The sequence below is a fragment of the Acanthochromis polyacanthus genome, chromosome 16 (assembly GCF_021347895.1).
Source record: "Acanthochromis polyacanthus isolate Apoly-LR-REF ecotype Palm Island chromosome 16, KAUST_Apoly_ChrSc, whole genome shotgun sequence".
Taxonomy (NCBI): Eukaryota; Metazoa; Chordata; class Actinopteri; family Pomacentridae; genus Acanthochromis; species Acanthochromis polyacanthus.
This window is the reverse complement of record NC_067128.1, coordinates 8,386,211-8,407,546: the sequence shown is the minus strand read 5'-3', so window position 1 is coordinate 8,407,546 and position 21,336 is coordinate 8,386,211. Positions and strand designations below refer to the sequence as shown.

The 21,336-nt window shown below is 40.2% G+C and overlaps 1 protein-coding gene across 2 annotated transcripts in view; it reads right to left on the bottom strand.

The window, feature by feature from the left end:
• Positions 1-352: 352 nt before the first annotated feature.
• The window catches only part of LOC110948032 (protein eva-1 homolog A), an 87,921-nt gene continuing 66,937 nt past the window's right edge, over positions 353-21,336 (bottom strand). For both annotated transcript variants that reach the window (XM_022189396.2, XM_022189398.2), the window contains 3 exons: positions 8,775-8,909; positions 4,731-4,904; positions 353-2,362 (listed from right to left, as the gene is read on the bottom strand). In XM_022189396.2, the coding sequence (XP_022045088.1) occupies positions 1,983-2,362; positions 4,731-4,904; positions 8,775-8,909 (689 nt within the window). In that variant the 3' untranslated portion in view covers positions 353-1,982. The remainder of the gene's footprint in view (positions 2,363-4,730; positions 4,905-8,774; positions 8,910-21,336) is intronic.

Below are 21,336 nucleotides of genomic sequence, written 5' to 3'. Positions count from 1 at the left end.
GTGGTATTTTGTAGTCTAAAATCATTCCAGATAGTCTAGTTACATTGAAAAGGCTCTTTCTATAACTATAATTAACTGTATTTTCAGTAAAATATTATTATAGCATTTTACTGACTTTAAAAAAAAAAAATTATTAGTTTACTTTGTACAAATTTTAAAACCGTACCTGTACCAGCAGGGGGCGCGCAATGCCAATAAATCTTCATAGTCATACATAGTACCAGGGCCTACCTGTTGACTCTGCCAAACTTCCATCATCAATATTCTCATCAGGATTAAAGTTGTCTCTCTTTCAGAGTGCCTAAAAACACTACAAGAATAAATACATGAAGTGACATTAAAAAAAGACCCCTTATTTTTGAACACAGTTTATTCCAAACATAGGAATCATATTTTGGTCTCATGTTACCAGTTATTGGCACGTTTTAATCCCATTCAAATTTAAACACAAAAACTGTCTCTGTAAGAAACTATGAAGAGCTGTGGTCTTTATGAACATGACCCTAATATGTCCTGTTGTGTTAAACTCTCAGTCAGGAAAATAGCAAGCTTTTTTAAAATGAAAACTATTATTATTTCTATGCTTGAATGCAGGGAAGCACAAACAGAAGTGGACTGACAATAGCTTATATTATTAAACTGGCAACATGACTTAAGAGGAGCAGGTTACATGTCCACTGTGAACATTATTTTTGTTTTTTGCAGTGCTGGTTCCTTCTTCAGATGGCTGTGAGTATAAGCATCTGTTCAGCACTGATATCTTTGACATGGTTGGCACAAGACCTGAAATTCACACAATCTTTTATGAGGCAGGGTCAGAAAAATAGAACTCTAGCAAAATCACTGGTACAAAATTTGCATATCTGGTACTGTACATTTACATCTGGGAAGATATAAGTGCAATGTTTAACAGAGACATTCAGACTTTACGCATGCTCCACTTCAGCAAAGCAACAGTAAAAGTGAATACATATGTAATGAGCTAAATTTAGGATTTCCAATTAATAAATAATCTGACCGGTTACTGAGACACACCAGCTGCAATCTGGACAACAGCGACTGAAGAACTAGAAAAGGCACTGCACTGTGAGTTAAAACATACTGTATCAAAAATAAGGTTAAATCACTGAAAACCTCTTTGAGGCTCTTTATATGATATTTCTAATTCGTTTCTTTAAATGCTGACATACGTAGCTGTTTAAATGGGCTGATCCCCTTCTTAGGAAGCAAATACATCAACCAAACATAGAAACACTAGGATTGCATCCCTGAGGCGCCAGACAACCTTCGCCAAGTATAAAAATATCTCATAACAAACCATACTGGAGAACAAAAAATACACAACATCAATAAACTATTAAATATTATAAAATATATTTCATAAGGGTTGAGATGAATTTTCCCAAAAATATTCTTTTGGTTTGATAAAGCTCAGAAGGCAGCATGATTATTCAAGGTGGAAAGATTGTCTTACATTGTCCCATCGTCAGCTTGCTTTGTACTGCCCCTCTGTTAAAGTTCACACGTGAATACTGGAGGGTAGTGAGCAGAAAGTCTCTTCCAGCTGCATGAAACAGACCCATCGGAGGCCTTGGTCCTTCAGTCACCATGTAGTCTCTGCAGGCCTGTGTATGTCTAAGGCAGCTAACCAATAAATCTCCACTTCAAAAAGGCCTACTGAGGTCACGGGCAAGGCGGTGCAGCCTATCACCCCTCACTTCCGGCGGTAAGAGGCAAGCATGCCAAGCAGAGTGGGAGCTTATTGTCCTACTGATAGCTTATGATGCCCGGAGGAATATGCAAACCAGCAGAGAGGGAGGACTTTCTTCCCAAGTCTGCAATACCTTCTCTCATTGTCCACAGCTGCTTTTGCATGCTTGCTTGCTTACAAAGCCCTTTTCTCTGTCCCCCTACAACCCAAGTGCGTCCTAAGTTTTGTTCAAGTCATTAAGCCTTCTTTTAAAAGCCCCTTCAGCAGTTTCTCAGTAATACCGATTGAGGCTCCGTGTCCCTGGGATGTCCGGTTGCCCGTTCATCCAGATCTCTCGGATGATCCGCTCCCTTTCTTCGAGCCTCTGCGCTCGTTCCAGCTCTTCCGCTGATGTGAACACGTTCATGTTAAGCGTGCGTTCAAAGCGCCGGTGCCTCCGCGCCGACAGGTCCGAGGTGGTGTCCCAGTCCGAGTCAGAGTCGCTGGAGTCGGAGGACGAGTCTGTGGGGCGTGCTCGTTTCTTGGCGGGAGGCCGCTGGCGGGGCTGGCAGTCGGTGCGACACGAGATCTGGACCACCAGGGCGAAGAGAGTGAGGAAGAGGCCCAAACACACTCCGCAGACGAAGAATAGTGCGGCTCTCTCTGGGTGGTCTGTCAGAGAGGAGACGGAGGAGGAGGACAAGGGAGGGAAGTGTTACATTTAGTTGATATCTAACAGACAACATGTCAAACATTTAATGGGATCTCTCTGACAAGTACTGAGTTTCTTTTGTTTTTCCATAACTGGTTCAGTCAGCGATATATTTCACCACTCAGCTTGGCTGCAGACTGAACAGCTCAGATGACTCACTAATCTGGCTTCGTCTCTTGACTCAGTAATAATGTCTGACAAATTCTGCTACCCCTTCCTTCTTGTGAACTTCTCCTTCCACTCATCTTCAGTAATGCACGTCTGCCAGCTCTAGCTTAAGTTGGACAACACTGAGCTGATCTTCTAAGTAGGAGTTTTCTTTGACCATTGAAAGAACCGAGGTAATACCATCCATACAAGACTTTGGTGTGTCATCAGTATTTACCCACCTTGGAAGTTTTTTAACATTGTTGTTTTGACATAGAATCATGGCTGATTTAAGCTGACTTTTTTGACAGGAATTTACCCCCAAAAATGATTTTTTTCATGCCAAAGTGAAAACAGATTTCTACAAAGTAATGTAGATTAATTAAACATACAAAATATAAAATAAGTGCTTCAAGTGTGAACCCCTTTAAAGTGATTCACCGAATTCAACAGAGGTGCAGTCTATTGGCACTAGAAGTCACATAATTACTGAAATGGAGATCATCTGAGTGTCATGAATGAGTCTAAAGTGACTATAAAGACACCTTTTCACTTATTTGGAAGGTCCAGTCACTGGTGAAAAAACAAGACGAAAAAAATACTTCAAGCAACTCTGCAGAAAAGTTGTTGAAAAGATGAAGTCAGAAGATGATACAAGAGAATTTCCAGTACTCCGATTATCCATTGGAGTACAGCTAAATCCAAGATTAAGCAATGGCAGAAATATGGCACGTGCTGTTTTGCTTGCTGCAGATCATCCTCAAAAACTGAGTGATCATGCAAGACAGAGACTGGCGAGGGAGGCCATCAAGACACCTATGACTTCTCTGAGGGAAGTGATCAGATATCACCTTCCTCATGACTGAATGAACCTAAGCACCTCCTTGTTCAAACTCATGTCATTTTCAGGCTCAATTACTGTAAGTCTTCCGTGCTTGTTTGCATACAAGCACTCCTTTACCCCTACAGCTCATTCAGGTTGTGTCAGTCTTGCTTGTCTTCAATCAGGAGTCCCATGTTACAGTCATCCAAACTCAATGCATTTGCACAAACTGGGTGCTTACATTTAGCTCAGTTACACATTACACACATTTCACTACGTATAAAGTGTTTATTTGAGACGCAGAGTAGGAGGGAATAAAACAGGAAAGGCACAAAGTATTCAAGCGTCTGTTTTAGCAGCTGCTTGGAGCAGGTGACCGACGGTGTGTAGTTCATGTAGCCATTATCTCTGTTTAGCATCTGCATTCCTCTGGCCCACATTTACCCACCATTCAGTCCCAGGAAAAAAAGGAATCGGGGGGAATTCACCCAAACAAAAGTGTGCCACACACATGCAGCACATATGTAACCACGCACTCCAATCCCACTGCCACTGATTCACAGGCCAAGGTGCCATCAAGCTGACACTGCTCACTAATTGCAATGATAACATGAAACTTCATCCCTGTAGTGGAATTGCATTTCTTTAACCCTCTGAACCAAAACCTGTTGGTGGGTTTGAAAAGCAAGTGGTCTTTCAAGAAAAAAGCCAAAATTACACTATTTCTCAGAGCCAGAGACAGTAAAAGCAGAGAGAAACATCAGATTTTCTTTCCTTTTCCTGTCTATTCATGTGTTCTGCCAAAAAGCCTAACCAAATCTCAACTTAAAATCGTTCCATCCACTTTATTTTACATGTATCATTTTAAAAATTGCCAAGAATAAACACTTTGCATGAACAGATCCTGTAAAGAAAACAAAAACAAGTAAATATTCTGCACTGTGAAGCCATTAATGTCTCTGCTGTGACTCTGAGGGACTTCACAGATAAACTCAGTTGTTGTATACGTAGGAAAGATAGGAGACAAATATGGGAACAAATTAAAAATGCACTAAAAGTACTAAATTCTCTATAGTATGAGGAGGCACCTTTTCCCCTCCAAGTACTCACAACACCTGTGGGCAAAATGTCGATTTCATTTTTTTCAACTTTTAAAAAATAAAAAATGCAACAAATTCAACTTTTGTCATTTATTTCTAAAGACGTCTGGTATAGACAATGATTGCGCTGTTTCCATAAAGGTGAATAACCGTGAAAAATGAGCCGACAGTGAGGATAAATGTCCCAGAAGCATCTTGTCAGCATCTTGCTATGCGTGTGATGTGACGTCTCACCAGCTTTTATGAATGTATTCCTACCTGATACGTAAGTGAAGGCTGCCAGTGCGTTGCTGATGAGGGCCATGTTGGTGCTAGAGGTGGAGTTGATGACGGGGTTCATGCCTGGCGGTCGCAGTGGGCGTTCTCCGCCTCCTCTTCCACTTCCTGAAGCCTTCTCTTCGTTGGGGTTTGTCTCCCTGATCTTCTTCTTATCTGGGAAAAGTGACAGAAGCAAGTTCGGTTTAACAGCACACACCAGAGTATTCTAAAATGAAAGTATGTAGTCTAATAAGCATTCAAATGACTGCCAATACAGATGTTTTTAATAAACATCAAATGGATGCAGAACATGAACACGTATCAGGATCTGTTGTTCCACAACTGATGACACACAATGAGTGTAGTAAGTAATTCATGTACAGTCAGATTATGACACTGCATTTACAGTAAATCCAGCCTGTATTGTCTCTGAGGAATTGTGACAACATCCAGCAGAACACTGAGTCATCTCCAGTCTGTCGGTGCTTTTTAAGGAGACTTGGAGAGATGTGCTTCTGTAAAAGGATGCATCACACACAAGACACACACATGTTCAGAGGGAGCTGTGTGATTCAGAAGATAACACAACATCCGCTTCTGTCACATTCATTCTGACTCAGGTCATTAAGAGCACATGGAAAAAGTTTGCACTCTGGCAGCATTTCAAAAAGCTCCCCAAAATCCCAGAATAAGCTCTATTTATAGATGGGAACGACTGTTTCCTGGATGGCTTTTCATCAGCTCCTACTTCCTTCAGTGTTTACATGCTGGCTTGTGTTGTGTATGCAAGAGAGTGTGTGAGGGGGAGAAAAGACAGGGGCATGGTGGTTTAATTAACATTGATTCCTACTTATTTTCTAAGTACAGTCGCCTATAGTTAACCTGGAGGAGTTGTTCAGGTGGGACGATCCAATTATTTAAATTTTACACTGCAAAAACTCCAAATCTTACCAGGTCTGTTTGTCTTATTCGTAGTCAAAATGTCCCATCCCACTTGATTTAAGATAAATTCACTTAACAAGTGACATTTCAGCAAGATGGAGGGACTTGTTTAAAGACAATGTATCTTAAATATCTCGTTAAGTCAAACAATCTTAAAATGATCTTGTTTTAACCTTCCTGTCGTCCAGCGGGTCAAAATCAACCTGTTTTAAAGTTTAAAAATGTGGGGAAAAAAATATTTTCACAGTGAAACTTCTGATGTCCACATTTTCTCGGGAATTTTTGAACATTTTTTGTTGGAAAAAACGAAATGTTAAAAAGATATTTCTTGAACATTCAGGGAAAAAAATCTACCAAAATCCAGTGAAATTTGCTGGTTTTGGTAGATTTTTTCCTCCAAATGTTCTTAAAGAAAACATAAGTTTTCCTGATAAATATGGAATCACTTTAGATATTTTAAGGATTTTTAAGAAGATTTTTCTTCATTTTTTGAAAATATTTACAATTTTTAGATTTTTTAAAAAAAAAAAATTATTTTTATTTCTTGCCAAATTTGGAGACTTTTTTTTTTTTAAGAATAAAACTTTTAAGAGAAACCTTCAAGGAATTTTCTTCCTGAAGATTTTGCAAATATTTATAAATATGGGGAATTTTTTTGCTCAATTTTTGAATTTTTTTCAGACAACAATTTTTTTTTCATGCCATTAATGAGGAAAACAGGAGGGTTAAGACATCTAAGCTTGACAATCCTGATAAAATACAGCTTCAAATAAGTCTTCCCAGGTAATTCTAAGATCCAATATTCTAAATATCATATCTTATTTCAAGAAATTTTACCAAGCCATTTTTCACTTGTTCTATTGGCAGATTTTTTTTTTCACTTATTTCACGGTAAAAGTTCCCTGAAATAAGTTCTTTTTTCGTATTTTGAGAGGGGCATTTTTTTCCAGTGTAGCTCCACGAAAGAGCAATACGTCACTGCAAAAACAACCTCAAAGCTCGGAGGGCCAAAATAAACACAAGCATTCAGCTCAGTGACCTGAGGATTTGTGTGTGTGCGGGTGCCTAATCATATTTACATGCTTGATACTTTTTTCGTCAGTGAAGGTAAGTGTGCTTTGGTGAACTGTCACACACACCAATGACCTCTAATTGCAGAGTCTCCAAAGTCCGTCAGACTCTCTTCATCTGATAAATGCAGTTTAGACTGGAATTGCTCACTGAGGAGGTAAATGTTTCCACCTGGACCTACTGCTGCGGTGAGTACATCGGCTAACATTCAACCACAATCTCTTTTTTCGAACACAAACAAAAATAGCCACCGAAAATGTCAATAAAAAACACCAGATATATTATGACGGAACTGCAGCAGCACACGATGAATTCATGTGCAGTCGCTAATAATCTAATCACTTCGGCATTTAAACAGTGATAAATACTGTGGTCGACACTCCGTCTCAAACAGAGTAATATAAACTGCTTTATATGTTCTATTTCAGAACCAGAAGTGTGGTAACAATAGACATTCCAGGAAAAATACAGAACAATAATGAAGACACAAAAAAAGTCTCTGGGAAGTGCTGTAGAGAAATGCCACAGAAATGAGCATTTGGAATCGAAGACATAATAAAAAGTCAAAATCTTGTGGTTTACAACTTGAACCTTTTGTGGTGGGAACATTTCTGTATTTGAATTCAAAATGTTTTACCTAAAACTTTGTAAAGATACCAAATAAGTCAGACTGAATTCAAAATTCAATTTGATATAATGCTGTCCCGATGAAAACTTAGACTAAGACTTCTAAGATCATAAACACATAGAGTGTATGTATTTCTGTACTGAACTTCAGTAGAAACAGAAGCAGAAAAATCAGAGTTTAAGTGGATAAAATACATAAAGGACACAGAAACCATCATTTTAATTAAGAAATTTAACCCTGTGATGCACAACATGGGGACAAATGTGACCCATATTCAACAGAAAATGGGGATCTCTTGACCCATGTTGTGCATCACAGCGTTAAGGACGGGACAACAACATATTGGGAAATCCTCTTTGGTTTCTTAGTAATATGGAAAAACTAATAAACCTACCCATCAGTATGAAAAATGTAAATCTGGGGCATGTAGCCAACTGGAAACAGAGGCTAGCATGTACTCTATATGTACGAAAGGTAAGAAAATCTGCTTTACAACATCTGTATCAGTTCATTTATCAACATTTTCTACCCTCTTTAGACAAGAAAAAACTGCAAAAAATGGCAGGTAGTGGTTTTAGTGGTTAGTGGATGCTTGAATATTTCTAGGCAGGACGCAGCGACTCCCTGGAGCTTCTTGGTGATGAAAATCTGGTCGTGCAGAAAGATCAACTACGTTTCCACACGCCATCACTTCTTTCTGCCAAAGCTGACCAGAGAGAAAATGAAGTGAGACGAACAAGACGCGCATATCCACATCTTGTTGTACTTCTATATTCCTGCGTATCTGCTATGACAAGACAGTTGGAAACAGGTTGAGCTGTAGGTGGAGAGTCTAAAGCGAGGAAGTGAAGCCACTCATGCGCTGTCAGCTGTCAGCGCTACATCTCCTGTCCTCTCCCGCTCTTAACTCCTCATTCACTCCTCTATCCTCCTCATCAGTACAGTGCCGGTAGCTGAGCAGAGTAATTAGTGTGCTGGATGCAGGCCACCATCCCTCATGAATACAGCTTTGTTGGAGTTTCCTTCCTCGCTGGCGTCTCTTCTTTTTCATTCTTTCATTCCATTGTTCTCGCTCCATCTTTCTCTCTGTGGGAGTTTGACATTATAACTGATTTAGACTGTGGTTACATATAGTGCAATCGTTGCTTCTTGGAAGGCCGTATATTTTTAAGACCGGCGATCATAAACGGTCTAAAGTGGCTCTGCTCGGACACACATGGAAACGGTTGAACTTGCTTGGCTTTTTATATACATACATATATCCCCTGACTTTGAGACCTGAGTTGCAGTTACTCTCGATTCCTGGGAGGCCTTGAGGCTGTTCTGTGTCATCCGCTCTCAGTGGGAGGCTGTGAGCGTCTGTCTGTATGTATAAGAGCTTATGTGTTTGTCGTTGTGCTCACCTGGAACACTGTCGGGTCTTTTGACTGAGCTCCCCTCAGGAGGGCTGTCTCCCACTATGTTGGGGTCATGGGCGCTGGGAGGTGGGTGGTACACCGGGGGTTTGGAGCCCTGCTCGTGGAGCAACTTCTTTGGAACTTCAAAGAGAGGGAAAGGTGGAGCAAAGGAGGGAAATGTTGGGATGAGGGGATGAAAGAAGAGACAGAGCATAATTAGACATGGCTTTATCTTGACAGTCATTTCTGTTACAGCGCTGCACAGATCAACTACATCAATGAGCCAATAATATTTGCATTTATCATACATATGTCACTAAAAGCAGTGTTGTGTGCAAATATTAACCCCTTGACGCCTGAATTTATTTACAATTAAATTAAAAAAAAAACAACTTTTGCGTGTTTTTGCTTTCCAGCTGTTGCTAAAATAAGTGGAGATTGTTAATTTGTTTATTACACACAGAAGAGATATATAATAATAACAGATATAATAATTAGGTCCCGCTCCGAACAGTCCTATGAGAAACCAGTGCTTGCAAAAGGTTCCGAGGTACGTATTGAATATACACAAGCTGGCATTGGGGGAATGGATACGCTATCTCAGCTGCAATCTAAATAAAAGTGGTATGTTGCAAATTTGCGACAATAAGGGCTAAAAATCCTGCTTTTAACCCAAAATTTTAAGATTCTTGTTTAATAAAATCCCAGCGGCAGAAACAAGCTGCAAACACAACACTGACATGTACATTTTGAAATTCATATAGCCAACTTTTAGCTCCTTTCTACAAGCCAGCATGCACACAGCAACATTTGGAGTAATGTTTTTGGACACCTAATAAACATTTTCAATCTCTTTTAGTTCTGTTTTTGGTCTCTACCAACTCCTAAAGGAATCACAGCTGCCTATATTCACACCAACAGAGGCTGTCTCACCAGCTGGCCGAAATAAGTAGATTTATGCCTTTTTGCTTGAAAAATGATATGAATGTTTCTCATTTATCCCAATATTTGCATCTGTGTCTCCCTACATGTCAGAAATCTCAAGTATTTTGTCACCTTTTCTAAGCTTTTTTACTTAATCTTTAACGATTCATTTAAGTGTTTTGTATCTCCTCTTTCAAGTTCACAAAGCTGTGTGGTATGTATATTTGACAGCAGACTCTGTTGATGGAGATTAGAAGCTGTGTTGATGCCTCGTGCGTTTCATTAAGGCTAAAGCGAAAGCAAAAACACTGTGACGAAACACCCAAGAGCTCTGAATGACACAGTTGCAGACGGCATCGTAGCCATGAGTCACACACTCTTCCTGACCTTGCACGCCGATTCCCAAAAGTTAAACTGCTTCCACCTCCTCGTCCCTCCACAACCCCCAACCTAACAGTGTCCTGTGAGTCAGGGAGTCTGCTCTCTTTCCCCCCAGACACAAACCCACAATGCAGTGGGCCATACATTCCTGCCCGCTCACATGTGGTTTCGGAGGCCGGGCCACGCTCCGGTCACTGTGTTTGTCTGCCTCTGTCAGATCGGCGGTGGTTTACAGCTCAACAGATGACTGTTTGTCCGGCTGTCTGTCACTTGTGCATTTTCGCTGCTACGGACAAACAAACAGGCCACGAAGACAAATCTGCTGCCTGGTTTTGCTGACATCAGTGAGACTAATAGTGAAATTGTGACATGTGACTTGGGGGTAAAAACGGACCATTTGTTTAAAGGCCAGCGAATAAACATGCTGATCAAATTTCCAGAGACAGATTTTGGCAGAGATCCAAGAGCCAATCAAAGGGAAGGAAGGAGCGGAGCAGACCACACTCCCCCCTTCACTGGATACTACTTATGGCCTGGAAACATTACAAGGTTTTTCCAATTGTAAGCAATGATGAAAAGATTGTGCAGGCACATTTTACTACTGACAAGTTTTCACTAAGAAGTTCTTTGAAAGATAATTTTTATGACTTTCTTTGTTTGCCTTAGTTAAATAGTGACATTACAGATTCAAAGAAAATGTTGATACAGGGATTCTCCCTGGCCAAACACATGAAGTTGCAATTTCATCGTCTAAACCAAAAGTTCCTCAGTGCATTTAGTTTGGTAATTTGCTAGGTACCGTTGCATCTTGTCTCCAATTTGCATGGTTTTCCTCGTATTTTTCAGGGATTTTTTTTAACATCAAACTCAACCCGTAAGCCAATAAAATCAAGATTTTCCATGCATCTTGCAAAATCCTGCAGAATTTGGTGCTCCTCAGGCGAAGAAGCAAACGTCTGGAGATAAAAATAGGACTGGAGCACAGTGAATACTTCACAGCTTGTAATTGTGCAAACAGGCACATATAACACATACACTAAGTTATATGTGCAGCAGCTGTAGTTTATGCTGTGATTGGCACCAAACAAGAAAAGAAAAAAGAAAAACACAGAATAGCAGAATTGGCTGCAAAATTGTCAAGTAAAGTATCTAATTGCAGTTAATAAGGATTAACCTCTGAGAAGATTAACCATTAATTCCTAAGTAACGTTGATTAATTTCCAATGTAGGAATGGTCAGTGTCTGTACTAACCAAGCGGCAACCATGTGGATGAAAAATAAAGCCAACAGATAATTACTGAAACCTCCATTTCCTCACACGGTCACTTGAAGCTCCAAAACTGAGTCAATCCCCATAGACCCTCATGCTAAAATGTCCAACTATAAAGCAGAAATAAACATGTTTACAGCCAAATACTGAAATGGTTTTGGTCTTTTAGCGATTTTCCCGGTTCATGACAACTTTACAGGGTTGAATTTGTATTTAACTCACACGTTTGGATCGTTTTCAGGCTTAAATTTTTGCATAATTAGGGCGGCTTGATGAGTGACAGGTGGATGCCATCACAGGACAGTCCATGTCTCAGCAAGGTTTGCATCGCCTACCTCAGCTCCTGTCACTCTTCATCTCTTTTTTTGATCTTTTAATTAGCCAAAAGTTAGGAGTAAAGATGACAACAGGCAGAACCTCCATAGTAAGCTTCAAAGTTGTTGTTCAGCAAACCTATGGGTGGTGTCATGCAGGATTTATCCATATTTACACACAGCCTAAGGTACATCAAGGCTATTGATATTTGACAGACTTGAAACCTTTCCACTGTAAACCCCCTGTCAAAAGTTGTCGGACACTTTCTCATTCAAATAAAGTAGAACCTGTCCTACAGCTTTTGACAGGGGGTGTATCTACCAAATTTGGCACACATATGCAGCACATCAGGCTGAACAAAAAAGTCAGTGACAGCCACATTCCAAACCCAACAGGAAGTGAGCTATTTTGCGTTGAATGTCAGATTTTGCCCATTTTTCATTTTTTTCTAGAGCGAACTCCTTCTAGGGGGAAACTCCAATTCACCTCAAATTCGGCCAGTACATACAGGAGGCCTTAATGATCCAAAGTTATTAAAATCTTTTTCCAAAGTCAAAGGGCGTGTCAGTAGCGGTCTCTGGAATTTTGATCCTTCACCATGAAATTTCAAATGCTGTGTGAATGCCCTGAACATGCTCCAATCTGCCTGAAACTTTACATGTATGATCAGAGTCCTGCCCTGATCACATCCATATGATGAAATACACCCCCTGTCAAAAGTTGTAGGACAGGTTCTACTTTATTTGAATGAGACAGTGTCCTAAAACTTTTGACAGGGGGTGTATTTATTAAAATGACATTTTCAGCTAAAGAAAAAATGATAAAGATTCATATTTCCAAATTCCTTCATTGCCAATGTTTGACAAATCCCGAAGTAAAACTTGTTTGAATTAATTGTGACAACTCCAACTGATCTAAATCACTCTTTAGCTTAACTGGGCTGAAACTGGAGTAGTGTCCTCATGACCACAATTTTCTTCCACTGTATTACAGCTTTGCAAAGATGCCCACTAGCATACCATTTTACATTCTGTGAGCTATAAAGAGCTAAATCTACATGAGAGAGAAAAGTTTTTGATGCTATCTTAACTGCAGAAAATTTGAGACCCAATAAGCAAAGCTGGTTCAAAGAAATTCACAAACTTCAAACAGTTCAGGCAGGCGACTGATGTCAGACCTGGATCTAACAGAAGTAGTAAATGATTTCTGGTCTTTGTTTCAATCTGCTCTTCATTACAACCTCTCATCGCTACAGCATTCTGAGAGCAGCCATAACAACATAGTGTCAGGTGTATATGGTACCACTGGTGCTCTAAAAACCAGACAGTTTCTGGGCATCTTCTGCTCCCGTCACATTTCCCCTCAATGTGGGCTCATTTTTCACTGCAGCACGAAGTTCTGCACCTGCACGGAAACAGCACTACTGTGGTTAGAAGTAGAGAGAACTCATGAATGTTTTCTGTGCTGTGTGACAAAGTTATGTTGCCATGAATCATGAAAAACGGGGAAAAAAAACAACTGAAGTTAAGTTCATTTGATCACTTATTTCACCAAAAAATGAAAATGGAATAAACTCATACAACATGTTTTCAGTTAGCACTGGATAGTTAGATTGTACATTTGGTTTGTCTTCTATATACTATGTGTAAACACAGCCTGCAGTTCAGTTGAAAAGTCCCTGAGTTTTTATCACAGGGTTATTGGTCACACATGAAATGCTTCACAGTTGTGCCAAGGAATGTTATACAGATCCGATTAGATCAAATGGTATATTTTCAGTGAGTTTTAAACGAGACATGTATTACAAAATCATTTGTGCCAATATATAACTGAGGGCTTTTTGAAGTCCATGGGACATATCTTGCATACATCTGAATTAAAATAAAAAACAACTTGCTTTTTATGTTCATTATGATCATGTCTTCACAAATTCTATAATTATTTACTATGGAAACAATGACTTATTAATAAAAATGACTTGATATCAGTAAAACGTCAATAAACAATAATAAAAGAAACTTATTCAAAAACAGTTTTGATTGTGTTCTTGTGAGATAATCAAGACAGATATTTCTTTTATGGCAATTTATCAAATTTGATATGAAAAATAAATTGTATCTCTGTCCGAGAAATCACTTTCAACTAAGTTACCCACTACAAAAACACCTCTCAAGGAAGTGTGTTAATTCCAGATCACATGACCTGCTCCACATGATGTCATTTCCTCCCGAAGAAAAGACTGGAAAGACTCCAAGGCTTTGAGTTATTTGATATAAAGTAGTGTGTGAGTCAAGTGTGGATTTATCGAATGTCAACAGGTTTACTACAAGATCTTTAGAAATAACTTTCAATTTCAATTTTACTCAATTGTGTATATAATATTTCGAAGAATCTTTCTGTAAAAATACCATGTGGTGTTTGGTTATAGGCGGCCATGTTGATTTTAGGCCTCAAAAGAGAAAAAATGTCCACTATGATACCTGTCAACTATGTTACAACAAGTGATGCAATTATATAGTGACCCATGAAACATCATGATCTTCAGCGTTGACTAGGTTTCCTAATATAACAGCATGCCACAGATGAGTCTCTAAAGGACTGTCTTTAAAAAAACAACAACAACAACAACAAAAAAACCCAGACGAAATTCCTTCCAACATGGTCGGTAGGTTTTGGGGTTCACTGGGTCAAAGGTATTTAAAAACCTTCCTAAAATTGCATCATCTCATGTGGCGAACCACACCAACCTGTCAGCTAAATAGGCTAAAAAAAAAACAAGAATTTGAAACTCCATTTTATCCAGGTCTGGCTAGCTTAAACTAAATAAACATGAGGACGCAAAAAAGAAAGGCAACAAAATTAAGAAATGGGATTTGGCCCGGCAGCTAACCCCTGTTCTTCTTCATCAGCCTGACACAACTCCCCCACTGCCACGCTGCCACCATCCCCAAGCCACGCCCTGATTACAGCTTTCTGATTGGTCTTAATTGGCTGCACATGTGGCCCAGGGTCACAGCTGAGAGACGCTATAACATGACACACACAAACGCTCTCGCACACATTTTTTTCACAGTAACCGGACGTATCATTAACAGAAAAACTAAAGCACATGCATTCACACACAAATGTACCCATTACCTGGCACATACACAGACAGACAGTGGAGCATAGTTGTGTAGTATCAGGCTATCCATCATCCCACAGTTTCCCATGTTTTTCTATGGGCTTTCTTCGTTGGCAGAAGCCAGCAGAATATGTATATTGACTGCTGCTCTTCTAAAAATAATTGACGAAAAGCTAAAACCTCTCGAAGTAAACGGCCACAAACCACACTTAAGGAGCCAAAGCAGTTAAAACTAAACCAGCAAAAGAGAGAAAGAGGAGTGCGAGGGAGCGAAACCGAGCACATAAATCACACTCTGCAGCCTGCATTATAATGACATGGTCACATAAACGCAGGGCAAATGATTCCATCGCAATTCTTAATATAACTCCACTAAATGGGACCTGAGCCAGCGCCATACCTCTCGGAGCTCTGCATCGCCACGGGGAGCGAAGATACGAGGCGGGAAAAGAGTGCCCATAACAATGACCCGTGTTTACACTGGCAGAGCCCAGCTTTGTTTTCACTGGGCTCTGCAGGCCCGAGTGTGTGTGTGCACGTCTGTGTGTGTCTGTGTTCGTGGGTCATGTGCTGACCAATGCAGAACACAGTTGGGACAAAGCCCTGTAAGCCAGAGGGGATATAATGAAATATTAAACCACGCTAAATCTGAGATGAGATCAGACCTCGGCCAATAATTTGAACATACTTTAGCCTTTAAGAGTACACATGGGGGGCTGCTGGAGACTAAATATTTTGGGTATTGTTTCAGGGCTCGGTCTGCTTTAGCTCTCTGAAATTTGGCCCTAAAAGAAGACAGCTTAGTCTAAACTAGCTTTTCAGTGATGTCCTCTTTAAGCTGTCCAATTTGGTGACCCTCATCTTAGTTAGTTAATAGTTTATTTCAGGCAATGACTTTCAGACAACATGATTTCAATGCAGGTATCATTTACACAACAGTAACTGGACAGGTAATACATGTGCTTACATAGCCCATATAGAGTGCCTGAAAGGGAGTGGGAAGAAGCGAACTTATTTAATCCCACCCCCTTTTACATAAATTATAGACATAATTTCAATGTCGCTTACTCTATTCTGAGTGAAGCAGAAGTCAAATATGATGTGCAATTTGATCAAGTTTTGGCTAATATGTGCCATTAAAAGTGCATGCAGCATGTGTGAGAAACAATGACACAAAATGTGGACACATTTGTCAGAGACGGGACCCAGCTGAAGATATCCAGAGCTTGTTTCAGACATGTAAATTTGCTTAGGTGACAAAATGCACAACTCTGTGGGAAATATGTTTCCCTTAAATGGACATATTGCACATTTTGGAGGAAAAAAAAGTCCATTGAAACAATGTGTTGGCATACGTGTGTATGTGAGTGTAGGAAGTCTGAGCGAAAGCGTCTGGTTTCAATCAGCACACAGCCAGTGCCTACTTAATCTACTACATTAAAGCACCGGTTAAGGCTCAACATTCACTTGATACACACAAAAAGGGCCGAGCCTCCAAACTTCAAATCAATGTTTATGGACACTTAGACTCACAAAATGCTTTTTACTGTTTTTGGGCCCTTTTTCTCTGCCTCCCCATGCAGACACCAAACAGACAGGCATGCAGACACACACAGACACAACCATTTTTCACTTAGCTAATGGCATTCCTGCAGAATAACATGCAAGGTGAATAGGGCAGAAGCTGAAGGTGTTGAGATTGCATTCCTCCTCTCACTCCCTTCTGCTTTTCCCTCCCACCCCCAGCGTAACACTCTAACAGCATCCAGCTGACAGCAGCTTATTGGCCTCAAGTGTGTGTGTGCTCGACTGAATGCAGTCTTCAGTAATTCAGTATTGTGTATTGCTTGGATGAGGATGGTGCAGAATAAAGATGTGGGTAAGTGGCTTACTGAGCGGAGCCAAGCTCAAGCATTACAGTCATGTTTATCTTCCCTGAAATGAATGCACCGCTTCGACCTCACACTGTGAGAATGAATGGTTTTCTAAATGCCCACCTAACTGAACGTCCCTGTGCTCGCACGGCTGAGCATTTGTATGTCAGAAAGCATGATTAACGCACTCAGTCTTGTCTTATGTATACAAAATGGACCAGGTTTAGCACCAGTAATGTGAACTCTACCAAGGGACTGGTGGTCAGCACTGAGGGCTTTTCCTGGCTCAGCTCCATTTTTATGCTAGTGTGAGAAATCCAAATTACCCTATTACTTTATTAGTTTTAGCTGGGAGTGCATGTGTCCACTTTGACAGAGTTACAACATAGAGAGACTGTGGTGACCGTACGGGTGGTTTTGAAAGTTTCAGTCCATTAAATATAAACTGTATCCAGTTTACATTATTGTCCATTTTCCCAAAGTGTTAAATTTAATATCTTAATCAAGACAGCCATTCATTTGTTTGACTAAACAATCCACATGACACATTGAACGTTTAGCTTGCATTTAATGGTGCAGCCATTAAAACATGGCACCTCGGATTTGGGCTTTTCCGTCAGTATAAGCATCCCTGCTGATTTAACTATGAGGTTTGAGAGGCATGTTATTTCTAAAAATCCCCAAAATTACACCATTTATCATAGAAAGAAATCACAAAAAGAGAAAGAATCATTCGAGTTTTTGAACTGCTCATCTGTAGCACACCATTCCACAGAGGAAATGAGTCATAACTAAGCTTCAAATCGGCCTTATTTAAAGAAAATCACAAAAACAAACCGATTGCAGTAACCAGATTCTATAAAAACTAAAAATTCCATGCCCCTCTGCGCAAGTCAGAAGTTGTTGGTGTCTGTAACCAATATTCATGTGTCAAAAATGCAGAACTTTTCGGCTGAACTGCAGGCTGTGTGTACACAGAGCAGATAAGAGGGTAACAAAATATTTTTTTTAAAAATTAGTAATGAAATTATACTATATAGAGCCACTACTTTCATTTGCATTGTTGGTAACACCTGTGGGCACATGGAAAAGTATTATACTGATTTTCCCAATTTTCGTTTTAAAAAATTCAACCTTTTTTATGATTTACTGTGCTAAAACTGAGGTTCAGGTCTTCCCCCTCATTCTTCTCCTTTACTTTCCTGTCTGCCTCTCATCTTAACCTGTCAAATAAAGCTGAAAAATGACCAAAAAAATAACTTGAAAAAAATCTACTCCAAAATCCCTCCTGCAGCTAATCGAAGGTCACTGCTGGAAAACTGTGAGGAAGCTCTGACTGTAAATGTATGAATAGGAAGCAGACACAGTTCAAGAGTTATGAGAATCAAACTTCATACAGCTCAGCTTTTTTATACTTGAATGGTTAATCAAACCAGCAATGTCAAGTCATCCAGTCAGTGTGGATCGTGTACTGTGTGTTAAAAAAGCACTCAGCCTGAAAGAGTATAAATTGATTATGTCTGTGTGCTAAAACCGTTTTCTTTAATACAATACAGGTATACAGCATGGTGCATACTATGTAAACTAAGACATAGCTGGATGGTGAGACAGTTCAAAAGCATCCAGAGTCATGGCAGTGAGGGTTGGGAACACATTCCAAGACGGAGAGAGTGGAGCAGCTCAACCCCTCATCCTGCCTCACTCAGCCCCCTGCTCTACATTCATCTGCAAAGCATACGATTTTTTCCCGATTTACTTTAATGGATAACACACATCCCATGAATGCAAATGTATGCACACACACACACACATACAGAGAAATGCCACAGCATGGGCTCCTAACGTGATCACTCACTTCACCACAACAATCAGTTAAACTCCAAAATCCCAGCTGTTTTGGCTATTTAAACACGCATGCGCACACGCATGCGCATGCGCGCACGCGCACGCACGCACGCACGCACGCACGCACGCACGCACGCACGCACGCACGCACGCACGCACGCACGCACGCACACACGCACACACACACACACACACACACACACACACAGTTGTCATTATTAGCATAAATGCAGAGACAGAAATAGATGCTCTGTTGACAGTATGAGGTCATAACAATCAGTGAGAAAAATCACACAGTTGTGGAGCTCCTTCTCAGACCCCACACAGACACACGCTAGGTTTCATGTCTTCAACAGCGAAAACATCACAAACCTCCCAGTTTGAAATATGCGTAAAGAGGAAGTTCCAAACACATCCATCCTTTCTACGTATGAAGAAAAGAAAAGTGCAAATTAGTTCAAGCAGCAACAACTTGTGTCTGCTGTTACACTGACATGACACACTCCTCACACTGTAGCACATGTCCAGTATACTCTTTAAATCATGGTAGTGTACTTGAACCATCAGTCATGTTTGTACTGCTTACTTACACATACCATTCCCTCAAAAGTGGTGCCACTACTGCATTCAAAGTCCTCCCCTCCATACAAGCAACATTAATAAATTACAGACAATAATGTTTAGAAATTTGTAAAATTTATTGATTTTTTAAGTAGTCCTCACTGTAACACAGTTATAGATCCCATATTTATGTCCCTTTTTAGCAAATTAATGAAAGTTTTACATGTACATCAAATGTATGTTTCAATTTTTCAGCTCAAAATACGGTACTACAAATATGGTTTCACCATGACTGTATGACCAGTTTTGTTCTAAATGGGCTGCTTCAATGTCTGTACCTTTAAAAGTAGCTGAGCTGTTACTACTGATGTCATCTTCAGGAAGGAGACTCTCTCTGTGCCAGTGGCTGACAGCACGGAGCAAAACAGCTGACTGCACGGTAGCCAACAAAGAACACGACCTGGACTTTCTATCGCTTCTAATTTTCTCTTTTTCTTGTTTTTACCTCGTGTATAGTGAGATTGTCAGACCATATCAGGGTTTAAAATCAGCTTTACCATAGTGCTGAGTCACAAACTGGAAATATCATACATGTTTTGTTGTCTGACACCAGAAACCGAAAAATTTATAAATAAGAGCTTCATTGAGAATTCACCTGTCTTAAAATGCAGTATATGTGAGCACAGAGTGTAGGAGAGAAGGAAACGGATGTAAACAGCAGCTGAAGTTGGAACTTATCTAGTCCTTGTTTATTGGTTTCAAATTGGTCCTTAAGTTTGCATGACCCGAGTGTATCCCTGCATGACAATTTCCACAGAGCTTTGATCTGTAGGCGTATGCTCAAAACTAAGCGTAACGTTAGCTACAATAGCAGCGCAATGTGCTAACTCTAAGGATTTATCCTATTGTGTTGACATTGCCATTGATAGTCTCCCCTCAAATGTTAGGGGTGCTTGAAGACTCTTATGTTCACTCTTGTAACAAGCCAACAGCTGAATATTAGGTGTGCTTTGCTGAGTTGGAAGTACCGCTAGAAGGTAAATAAGCCTGGTGGACTACAAGGCAGTTGCTCATTCAGAATGGCTCACCTTGCAAGTAATAACGGGGCAGGATTCCATTTAGTTTGAGCTTCGCGACTATTGGTTTATTAGCCGATATGCTGCAGTTGAGTAAAATTTGTACTGGCTTGTAAAGCTTGGAGGCTATCAAGTTGTGGGAGTGACTGAGGCATGGCTGAAGAAAACTTTCATATTTTAAAAGCCTATACTTTCCATCTGCAAGTTTAAAATAGCCACAAACCCAATAAAAATGGATTTTCACTACATGGAACATTTAAGTCTAGTGTCTATCAATAGACATGACCTCTGATCCTGCCAGACTGGAGTAGCCTTACACTTCTTCGGCTGGTATTTCCATGTCTTCACTGGCTAGATGTGGGTGAGGTCCATCCACTGTTGAAGTCAGCACAGCCTCATCATTATCTGATGTTCCTGGATCAACAAGGATGTGACCAATGCTGAATCATCAACCCGAGCCACCCGCCTAAACTCACTCCTTCATATCACAGTTATGAGGTAATGGGATGCGGAGTTTTAGCTGGGACAGAGAGCTGCTGAGGTCATCACATGACAGTATCTTCTGCAAACAGCCAAAACAGTGATTGTCATTTGTTGTCACTGATACGGAGCACAGACAAATCAGATAGCGGCAGGACTTGTGTATTCACAGTCATGACAGAAATAAAGCCACCAAACATTCAACAAGCATGCTCCAACATATGTCAAGGCTGATCTAAACAATGGGGCTATCTTTAGCCGGAGGCAGCAACTGCTCGCACCAGGCAGCTAATAAACTCGACACGTGGCAGCATTAAAGTGCATTGAGATCCGACCATACCAGGATTTGGCGAAAGATTAATTATGACAATTAAAAATTAGCCGACCTCTGGAGATAAAAGTGGGTCGACTTTTGTTTTGTCTGCTGTGTTTAGTCACCTATTGTTCACGTGTGACAGTTACAAGGGTTGAGATGAATGCTGAACGACCGCATTCTTTAGTTGTCTTAACATCTTGCGCATTTGAATGCATCAAAAGACCTGAGATTATGCTTTCAATCAGCAGTGAATGACTTATTGCTGAAGTGACAATGAGAATTGTAATCTCCTTCAATCCAGGGTTAAATGTTGACCTACTTAAATTATGAAACTTTCTTAGTGTCTATCTAAACAGCGAGAAGAAGTGTCATCAGGGCACCTGGAGCATAACCATGGTAGCT